Source organism: Protomyctophum bolini (assembly GCF_963924005.1).
Source record: "Protomyctophum bolini genome assembly, chromosome: 1".
Classification (NCBI taxonomy): Eukaryota; Metazoa; Chordata; class Actinopteri; order Myctophiformes; family Myctophidae; genus Protomyctophum; species Protomyctophum bolini.
In genome coordinates this window covers 17474202-17485716 of record NC_137862.1, presented here as the reverse complement: position 1 = coordinate 17485716, position 11515 = coordinate 17474202, and the positions used below count along the sequence as shown (strand labels likewise).

General features: G+C 44.6%; 1 protein-coding gene across 1 annotated transcript; it reads right to left on the bottom strand.

Moving 5' to 3' along the window:
* Window positions 1-3662: 3662 nt before the first annotated feature.
* LOC308321621 (exportin-1-like) lies at window positions 3663-6872 on the bottom strand (the record flags this gene model as incomplete). Its single annotated transcript, XM_080772602.1, has 1 exon — window positions 3663-6872. The coding sequence occupies one exon, from the start codon at window positions 6870-6872 to the stop codon at window positions 3663-3665; it is 3210 nt and encodes a 1069-aa protein (XP_080628728.1).
* Between the last annotated feature and the right edge of the window lie 4643 nt (window positions 6873-11515).

Here is an 11515-nt window from a genome sequence, read left to right as displayed (position 1 = left end):
TCATCTAAAATCAGGAGAGAGAGAGAGAGAGAGAGAGAGAGAGAGAGAGAGGGAGAGAGAGAGAGGGAGAGAGAGAGAGAGAGAGAGAGGGAGAGAGAGAGAGAGAGAGAGAGAGAGAGAGAGAGAGAGAGAGAGAGAGAGAGAGAGAGAGAGAGAGAGCATTTAGTTATAGTTACACTTTTTTAAACATATTTCATATAGCTACACTATGCTATCATATTATACAGTCATACTTATCATGTTTAGCAGGAATGAGAAAGAAAGAAGACATATCAATCAACCTAAAAAAATCCAGGCCCAGTTTCAAAAAGCCTTATGAGCAGTTTATTTATAACAAAATAATTATTGAAACAATTCCAGTGGCACTATGAGAAAATTACTCCCTATACGTTAACAGTTTATTATAAACTAACTCACCTGCCAAAGTATGGCTTGAGCAGCAGGCGCAGCGGCAGCACAGTAGATAGACGGTCATATGCCAACTTTACAGCACTCACGCTTGAGCTATGGGAACCAGTGTTGCCAACTCTCCAGTAACGGAAGTAGCTAGTGGCTCCTCGAAAAGTCGCCAAAAGTCGCCAGGGGTGGGATATGCGCGCGCGTAGCGCGCGCCGCCCCTAGCGACTTTTTTGCGTCCCTAGCGACTTTTAGGCGCCCCTTAGTGCACTTAGTTTGTATCATCTCTTCATTTGATAACACATCGTTTAAACTCATTGTAATATTTAAAAAAAACATACCTCAATTTAACTAATGTTTAGAACGCTATTTTGTTCCGATCCATACAGGAATTAGAAGGTTAATACTTTATGCATCCGAGTGTGTATTTTATTTTTTACTAGCAGACTAAACTGAGCTGCCAGTGCTTCCTCCTTTCTTGCTCTGTCGAGCTCGAGGGGCGCGTTCGGAAATACCGCACCGGAGCGCACTCGCCTAGGCAGAGCAAGAAAGGAGGAAGCACTGGTAGACAGTCTGTGCAGTGTGCACATAACCGAGCCGAGGAAGCCACTGAGCCTGCTGTGACCTGTGAGCCAGACCAGACGCGCCGACCACTTTTAGTTTTGCCAATTTCGCGGATTTGAGGCTGAGAAAAAAAAAAAAAAGATTTTATCTCTGGCGCATATCTGGCGCCTGTCAACACGATTTGTCCCCAATTCACCAGGGGAAAAAAGCTAGATTTCTCGCCAGAAGCTTTTCACTAATTCAGTCGCTAGGGGGGTCTGGAAAGAAGCTAAATATGACGACAAATCCGCTAAGTTGGCAACACTGATGGGAACAGGAGGAAGACATGGAACCTGGTGTCTAGAAAGGCGCTATGCAGCTCATTGGTTTAATAATACTCTTCATAGGCATGCAGCAGAGCCAATCACTATGCAATATCGTATCAACATTGAAAACACAAATGGACGCTGTTGACAGCCAAAAATTGTATCTACCTCAGAGTCAGAAAGTTCTAGTGTGAGATAGAACTAAAAAGAAGAAAAACTAAGTGCAGAGCTGAGTGGGAAAAAGATTCGGTGGATTTTTATGAAACAAAAGCTTTGCAGTTTGAAAGTGGATATTCAAGCTTTCCCTACAGCTGCAATGTTGGTGAGTTTAATGTCGTTTAATACAAGCAAATTGGATGAATGGGGAGTCAATGGATGGTACATGGCAAGTCACGTCATGTCATTATAATAAATCTAGAGTTGCAAATTGCAAAGGACTGTGCTGTCATGTGCCAGTTAGCCCTAACTCCCTGTCAGGGTTACAGTTCCTTACTTCCTTGTTCATCAAGCAACTCTAGAGCAGTGGTTCCCAAACGTTTTCATGTCAAGGACCCCCAAATTGACACTAATGAGCCTGCACACCCCATTTGAAAACATAATGCCATGGTCCCCCATAAGAGAAGATTTTTAAGGCTCATAGCAGTGGTTCTCAACCCGTTTAATTTCAAGGACCCCCAGTTTGTCATGCAATAGTCTACGGAACCCCCATTTAATGGCATTTCTACCTCTGAGACCCCCAATTTATATTGTAATATCAATGTTAATTTAACTCTGAGAGTATACAAATGGAACCCAATGGACCTGCACTCTCAGAGTTACAGACCCATAAGGGTCCATTTGGTTCCAAACTATCATTTAGCTGGAGACCCCCTGGAACTCACTCAAGGACCCCTGGGGGTCCCCGGACCCCATTTTGGGAACCACTGGCTTAGTAGCTGTAAATGTGAATTTAAAACATAATAGTGAGTACTGAGAAGCCTGTATGCTTTGTAATGGTCTGAAATAAGGTCAAGTTTATGATTAGAACATTTGACATTTTAGGCTTAATATTTTTATTTACGTCATGATGTACGATGATTGTATTGTAGGAATGGATGCACTTGATGTACAACAATAATTAGCCTATATGCTGTATCGATAACATGCAGCTATTGCCAAATTTAGGCACTGTGTCAGCCTGATCTGAACCCCATTGACTCCCATTATTATTTTCAGGCGGACGAGGCAAAGATTATACAATAGGGTTTTGCACAACTGTCCGTGTGTGTGTGTCCCTGTCCGTCTGTGTGCAGCTAATCTCGAACACCACTGGATTGATCAGCATCAAACAATGCATGCATGCACACAGACACCCCCTCCCCCACAAAAGTATTCAAATTGCCCTCATGGTGGCGCTATACCAGGCCAATTTACGTTTTGATCTATAACTCTTGCACTGTATGATGTACAGCGAAGGGATCCTCTGGTCACACTCCTCACACATTTTCTTCTACTGGTAGTATGCACAATACATTTGATGATGATTGGTACAATGGTATAAGGTTTGCAAGATATATTATCCCTGGACAAGTCTTATAGACAAACGGCTAGCCTTTTTCAAGCTGTGCCATTAAAAAAGACCTGGTCTAATAATGTTGTGACTAGGGGGATAGATGACGTGTGAAACTGGCCCCCGTAAAATCTGAATCCCCCACCCACCCCTTTTTCCCCTCCCTGTATATGTTTTCCCCCTTTTTACCTCCTTTATGATGATTTCCTGTTTTTGGCTATATAGAAGTGTATTTGGGAAAGGTGACATCAGTCACCTATAACATTATGATTACTCCATATATGGGCAAGGTTTTAGCCTGATCCAAGACCAATAGACTGCCAGTATACATTTAAAGCGAAATATATATATATATATATATATATATATATATATATATATATATATATATATATTTAAAAAAAATCACACTCTGCGCTCTTATCGTCATACATCACATTCCGTGCTCAGCCAATCAAATCATCTCAAATTTGGTACACACAAACACAAATAATTTGACACTGATCAGTCCAATGGTTTACGAGATCACATTACTGTATGTGGCCATGCACATACAGACAGACAAACGCACACACAAAAACAAACTGCTCTGCCCTTCCTACGCAGCCATGGCGTAAAAAAAAAATCATGGATTCCTTGACCTACTGGCAGCGTGCACCCAGACATTTTTACGCTGAATTTAGTGGTTTGCGATTAGCCATGGACACACACGGACACACGTCGCACGCATGCACACACACAACTACATAATCTCCATCCGTCTGCCTGTGGAGATAAAAATAGAAAACAGAACAGGTCTAAAAACGTCCACCTGGAGGCCAGTCTTTACATTAAGTTGAGCTGAGCCCTCAGTCACACAGGTCCTCTTTGATCTCGTAGGGGTTGAGGATGCCAGGGACAGACATCTGGATCTTGAGTTTTTCCTCCTGGGCTTGATGAAGAGATGCCTCTTGCTCCTCCAGGAACAGGTCTGTGGTGTCCTCACCGGCAAACTCCTTGAGTTGTACTAGGAAGTCCCTAAGGTGGTCCTTGAAGGCAGGAATGTCATGATTTAAGCTGAAAAGCCCAGTCACGAACACTTTCACCTGGGCATCCTGCAGATGAGGGAAGGCTGTCTTGAGCAGGTTAGCTACATATTCCTGGATGAAACCCTGGTTGTTGGTTGGATTGGCTGGATTCAGGCCTGTGGTGATTTTACCTGCCTCCACCAAGCTGAACATATAGGCCAGGATGGATGCATGCATGGTCAGACCAGCAGTGTGTGACGTGTCTGTGACCACAGAGAAGATGTGTTGCAGGATGTCACAGAAGTACGTCTGATAGAAGCTCTGGGCTGCTGCCTCCTCCTTGGCAACGTTTTGCATCAGTGTGAACAGAATATGCAGACCAGTGTCAGCCACATCCCTCATTGTGTGTTTGAAAGCCCAGATTATGGAGTCCAGGACCAGTTTGAACTGGGCGGGCGGGATGGCCAGGAATGCAGGGAAGCAGTGGGTGTTGACCTCTTGGATCAAGTGGAAGAAATGGGTTCTGTGCTCTGGGTATTCCTCAAAGTTCTTGTTGATCATGTTAAGTGTGCACTCGAACACAGCGTCAAAGATCTGCGGGATCTTGCCAGTGATATTTCCTCCCAGCTTGATGATGATTGTAGCCATGGTGCTGAGGACCTCGGGCTCACGGGCAGCGGGGACGTTCCGCTCGAAGTCAATGAGGACAGCGTCTAACAATGGAGGGACAAAGTTCTCCCCAACCATCTGTGGATCATTTGATCGACTAACCCAGCATGAGACCAGTTTCAGTGTCTCTCGTTTGACAGTCCTCATACTCCTGATCAGGGGCTCTTTTGTCACCTTCTCACCATTGGTCTGGATAGCAGCTGAGATGTTCTCACTGAGGCACTTGTATATGTTAAGCATGTCCAGGTAAATCTTGCCCAGTTGGATGATGAAGGGGTGCCCTACAGCCATACAGGCCCTAACATTGGTCTTAATGATGCTCCCCAGCTTTTTCACCGTCTCTGGTTCCTTCAGGATGTTCACATTGGTATTGGCTTGTTGGATGATGTTGTCCCACACCTGATTGGGCATCAGCATATATTTGTTTATCAGCTGTTCTTGTTTGGATTTGTCTGTTTGGGCAGTGATCATGTAACCTACAGCCTCATAGAAGGTGTGTATCTGCTGGGGTTGAAGGTCAACAATGATCGTGGTGATATTGTCGAGGATATCGTCAACGAAGGGCCTCACCTCTCCCGCCTGAACCTCGGCAAAGTGACGCCGGCACTTTTTGGCAATCTTGATGAAGGTGTCACACGCCATGTCCTGAACACCATCATGGGTCTCATGCATGAACTCAAAGAGCTTGTTGATGACAGTTTTGAGGAACTTCCAGTGGGCTTTGAGGAAGCGTGGGTACTGACCAACAATGTACATGATGTTGGATGCAATGATAGCCTTGTTATCTTTCCCCCTCTTCTGCTCACATAGACCTAGCAGATCTTTGATAACGGTGACCAGGAACTTCTGCTCTTCCTCTTCGTGTATAGCCCCACTGATGGAGCCGATGGCCCAACAGAGCATGTTCAGGTTCTTCCAGGACCACTCTGTACCGTTCACCTGGTTTTGGAGTTTCTCCGTCATGATGCGCTCAGTGTTCTCGACGTCCAAATGGGTCAAGTACACCAGCGTTTCCCTCATGTTCTTGTAGAGGTTGATTGAGTCTGTGTCCTTCATGAACTCTCGGACCACTTCCCCCTGGTCGTTCTCCACTACCAACACCTCTTCAGGCTTGGCCATCCGACTAACCATCAACAGGCGCACCTTGGACAGGACACACGTATAGAGCTTCCGGCGACCAGTAACGTCAACGTGAACAATGTGCTGGTTTCCAGATAGCAGACCAGTGGACGTAGAGAAAGGGGAAGGGGTCGCTTTGTAAAGCTCAGATGCCAGGTGGTTCCAATATTCCAGACAGATTTTAAATATCTCAGTCTCCTCTACCTCTGACACCAACAGAATGAAGTGGAGAGCCTCCATCAGAGTCTCTTGGAGGTGTTTTTTCTGCTCAATGAGCTGACCATGCTCCTTGAGGAAGGTGCAAAGGAACAGACTGATATTCTGAATGAAGTTCTGTTCGTCGTCATTCCCGTTGTTGTATGCCAGACAGATGTTTGTGCTCAGGGGCAGTATCTGTTTGAGATGACACATGGTCAGGGTGAAGAGGTTGATGAAGTCGTCCTCGTACTGTTTGGCGCTCACACCAGCGATCTCTGTCAGACAGTTAAGTGTCACATTTCGAAACATTGGCACCGTCAAGAACTTGTGCACCAGTGTGCTGATGAGTTTTTTTTCGAAGATGTAGTTCCATGGAATCCAGTTGAGAAACCGTAGCAGGGTCTCCAGAGTAGCATGGACTAGAGCTGCATTCTGGGAATTCTCCATAACAAATTCACAGAGCTGGAAAATGTGTGAGAATTCGCTGTGCATGCTGTCTTTGAGGTGCTTGGCCTTAACCTGGGTCATCTGCCCAGGGGAGAAATCAAAGACCTCCTCGCTGAGCAGCTTGAGGATGATCATGTTGTTCTGACAGAGACTCTCGCTTGTTCGACTCGCCCCCACAATGTCACTAATGAACGTGGGCCAGTGTTTGGGCCACTCCTGCTTCAGGATATGGACAAGTATCATGTTCAGTTTCCCAATGTAGGCCTTTTCTTTCTCCAAGGTTGATGCATCTGACGATGTCTTGATAATGAGACAGACAACATACTTTTTAATTTCTTCACATTGATTCCGTGGCAGAATCTTCCACCTTGTTTTAATAACGGTTTCCAGAATCTGAAGAGCATAGTACTTGGTGTTCATGTTCTTTGATAACTCCAGTATCTTGGCTACTCTTGTCCAGGCCTCTGGGTGCTCTTTAAAGTGTGTCAGCACCTCTTGTGCCATTCTTTGCTGTGGTCCTACCCCGTGATATACACAGTTCACCACATTATCCAGCAGGTTGATGTCCAGTTCCTGGTTGAAGTCCAGCAGCTGCTGTGCTGCATGGTCTGGCAACATTATCAATAACTTTCAGGTGGGTTGGAATAGTGATTGAGCTGCTCAAGCTGCTGTGCTCTCCAAAGGGGAACTAACTTGTCACCTGTTTAAAAAGTGCTTATATGCCTCCATAGGGCCCATGACATCACTTTGTCTCCACCTAGCAGCCACAGGTAGTAGGGTTAATAATTGGTGACTACTCATATGTGACATCACGTTGGATGGCGTAATCACCCTTTTGTGGATTAGACTGGGGGACCGTCCATAACTCCGACATCCCATTACTCCGACTGCGTGGATTTGTGTGCAGTCAGGGTTAGTAATGCGGGGAGTCGGACCAATGTGCCGTCGGAACAATGACACGGCACCTAGACTGGGATCATTTCACATTGTAGTTTGTAGATCCTGTCTAGAGCAGATACAGAAACATCTGCATCTGCATGTGTGTGTGTGTGTGTGTGTATTACCGGCTAAGGCTTGCACTAAGTGGTACATACCAGTAAGACACCCTGAGGGCGAGAAGCGACCTCGCATCCGCCTGGGTGACGGCAGACTGTTGGGCGAGTGCTGGCGCTTTGGCATGGGGGGGTCAGATCCACATACGGAATGAATTCTGTACTGGCCAGGCATATATGGAGCGTGTCTTGAGTGTCCAGTGTTTGATGAGGTCAGATCAACATATGGAATGTAAGAACAGACCAGCGCCATATATGAAGATCTAAGGGTGGCAGCTGGTCTTGAGTGTCTTGAGTGTACAGGGTTTGATGGGGTCTGGCCATATATGGAGAGTGTCTTGAGTGTACAGGGTTTGTATATATATTAATAGAGACGGCACCCAGAGGAAACCCTGAGGCAAAATGGACATAGTTGCCAAATTTGGTATTGCAGCGCTGGGCCAAACACATGAACGTGCTGGTCCGTTGACTATCCTTGCGCACATTCATGATGACAAGTGCAATGATATTCAACGGCCAGAGCGTTCATGAGTTTGGCCCAATCAATCCCAAACTGCACTCTGTTCCCACCCGGAAGGAGGAGTGAAGGAGGAGGGGATTTCCCCCCGCTCCATGCCACTCGCATGCTCTGCTAACTCCCTAAAATAAACAACATTTATTCTACAAAAAAACTAGTGATTCACCCTTAGTGTTCTATATGCTATGTTTTTGTGGAATCGCTTATATACTGAACGCAGACGGTATTAGTACCATAGGATAATACTAGATGTCACACCTGTGGGAAGTGAGGGGCACTCTTATCATCATACATCATCATACAGTACATCATCTCATTCTTGCCAATCACAATTGAATCCTCACTTTTGTCATCAATGTTTGTGTTTACACAATGTTTGTGTTTACACAAACACTCAAAAATGGCCATTCAATGTCAATGGCATTCAATGTTTGCCCTCAAAGCTGGACAAAAACAAAACTAATCTAAAAATCACACCCGTGTGAAGTGAGGGGTGCTCTTATCATTGTACAGTACATCATCATGACATAAAATAGACACTATGCTGCCTAATTACTCAGACGTAAAATGCTCCATTCATTGTCAGTGGGAATTTTGTTTGTTTAAGACGAAGTTTGTGGACGGTAACAAAAAGCTTGATGTTGGGAGGGGCTAGCGCCCATCAAAAAACAAAATGTAGTCCAATTTCACTGATTTCCGTGTCAGGCATGCCCAAATATGGAGTCCAGGCCAGTCAATGACAACATATTGAGGATCTCGAGGTACTCTGGGATTTGCAGGTTTATATTATTTTCTTGTACTCTGATGTCATCAATATATACCCATATAGGGGCATGTCCATATATGGGCATATCGGTTGGATCGGTGCATCTGAACAACTAAAAGCTCGAGATGGCATGCCCAATGGCTACAGCATAGGCATATCGGTCAGATCTGTGGTTCTGGACAACCGGATCTCCATATACAATATGTCTATATATGATTGTATTGACCGGATCGGCGGGGCTTGACAACTGCCTATCCATCCGACTCGATGGCAGGCACGGCACTCCCTTGGGTCATTGCCGATGCACTCGAGTGCACATACTGCACATACGTAGTGCGAGTGCACTACCTGTGCACATACATACGTGAACAAGAAATTCATTAGGCCCTAACATATATTTTAATCTACCAGCCGCTTTGGCTGTTAAGCCAAGTGCATTGCAAAGGGGATAGACTGCCGCATTTACAGCTGATACAGTCATACATACCTCTGCGACTATACTACTAGCCTACTACTAAGTTTCTTCCCTGATGCAATTATAAAACGATAAGATACATTAATTGTGGACTGGCCTCAACATGGTCAACCATGTGGTATGGACGGAACCAGAGTGGACCTTTAAAAAAAGAATTAGCTCTAGAGTATAGAGCTAATATTTTTTTTCAATGAAAGCCAGTGGCTGCTGCAAAAGCTACAACAGCTACAAAGCTACAAAACTTTGAGCTGGTTTTAACTGCAGCTACAAATACGCTGTGTAGCTTTGCATTTTTGTATCTTTTGCATCTGCCAATGTGAACGCAGGATAAGAGGATAAAGAGGTTCCCCTATGATTACGAGCCAAAGAACCACTTCGCAATTGTGATTGGCCATTTAGCCTAATTTATTTGTTCACTTTGTTAGCAAGCACACTCATGTTATTTATATTGATTCATTTGTGTTGTTTCCAGTTTCCACTACTGATGAAGTGAGAGTCAACATTGAGCCATATGGAACTCTATATTTGGATGTCAATATGATGTCACAGATTCTTCAAAAAGGCCACTGCCAGAGATGCCAACTAATCGATCACTGCTACACGGATAGTGAGTGCGTGAAGACACACTGTGCATCTAAAATGGCATTCAATAGCTTATTATCTCGAGCTGTGTGGGTGGGCAGAATAGGAAGCAGGTGTGTGTTCACAGCGTCTAAACCAGACTACAACAACCCTAACTGGTTTAGAGTGGGCCTGGCCTTTGGGTCATCTGTTTTCCTATGGGGCCTGCTCCTCAAGCAGCACAGCTCAGATGTACACGAGTGCAAAATCAGGAACGGACTGGAGTGACCAGGGTGAAACCTCAACACGACAGTGGAATTTTACTTGAAGGATGCCTCAGATGTTGCTCGTGTTTGTTTTCAGTGATTCTTGAGCCCTCAAATAAGACCTAATTCTGCATATAATAGAAAATGCTATTATTATTTTTAAATGACGTCACATTAGTCCTTTCTAGACTTTCTAGACCAGCAGGGTACTTGGCACTGCAAACACTGAAATAAACACAGGCGTGTAAAATAAGCATAAAGCAATCTTTTTTGCAGGTTTTGACATGGTTATGACCTTCCATGCATGAACTACACTGCCAATCCTCCATCTGTTGGATGCACAATCTATGGCGTCAGACATCTTGTATGTCAATACTATGACATCACTACTGTGACCTGCACCAAACACCCAGAACAGAAAAAGTGTAGCTCCAGTTGGTGGCCGACTCTGGAAGTGCAGCTAGGGCCCTATGCATGAACGAGCGATTACGGTTTTGAACAATGGACTCGACTCACAAGCTTGCACAAGGGTTGGCACACGGAGGTGACACTACTGCGCACATGAGACAACTCTATGACGCAAAAAGAAACGGAGGTCATCGCCCCCCAAAGACGGAAAAAGAGGGGAAAAGGGAGTATTGTTGCGAATGCAGTGAGCACTTACTACCAGTAAGACGCGCAAACGCGGGAAGCGAACGCAGCTGAGACCCTGCAGATCATGTCTGTCTGTCTGTCTGTCTGTGTGTCTGTCCCGCTGTTACTGTATATGTGGACCTGGCCCCTTTTGTGCCCATATATGGAGCTGAGTGGACCTGGCCCCTTTTGTGCCCATATATGGAGATGAGTGATTGCTGATGCAACACACTCCATATTTGGATAGCGGGACAGACACACGGACACACAGACAGACAAACAGACATGATCTGCTAGGTCTCATAGTAAGTGCTCACTGCGTTCGCAATCACTGCGTTCGCAATCACTGCGTTCGCAATGAGACCTAGCAGATCATGTCTGTCTGTGTGTCTGTCTGTCTGTCTGTCTGTCTGTCTGTGTGTGTCCCCCCCCTTTGTGCCCATATATGGAGCTGAGTGATTTGTTTGTGATTGATGCAACACACTCCATATTTGGACGTATAGCTGCTTTGGGGACTCCTTATATGGTTATGGCTAAGTTAAAAACTTAACTTAAAAAAAACTTAACTTAAAAAAAACTTAACTTAAAAAAATAATAACTTAAAAATAAATCTTAAAAAAACCCAAATATGTACGAGCTGCGTTCGCTTCCCGCGTTTTCGCGTCTTACTGGTATTGTGCTGGCTGAGCAACTCCATAGAAGTGAATGTGAAGAGCGGAGCCGAATGATCGGAAATTCCGGAATATATTGTAACTAGTATAGAGTATAGACTGACAAAGTTTGAATTAGTATATTTTATTGTACCTATATATATTACATCTCATCTTTAGCTGAAGGCAGACGAGACACTTAGTTCCATTATATTTTTTACCGTATATTTCATTCATGATTAATGATTTTATATTACAAGTTCTTTACTTGTTTGTTAATACAAACAAGCATTAAGGAAATGGCATTGCTAAGATTTAGACATTAAGACATTGGACACAAA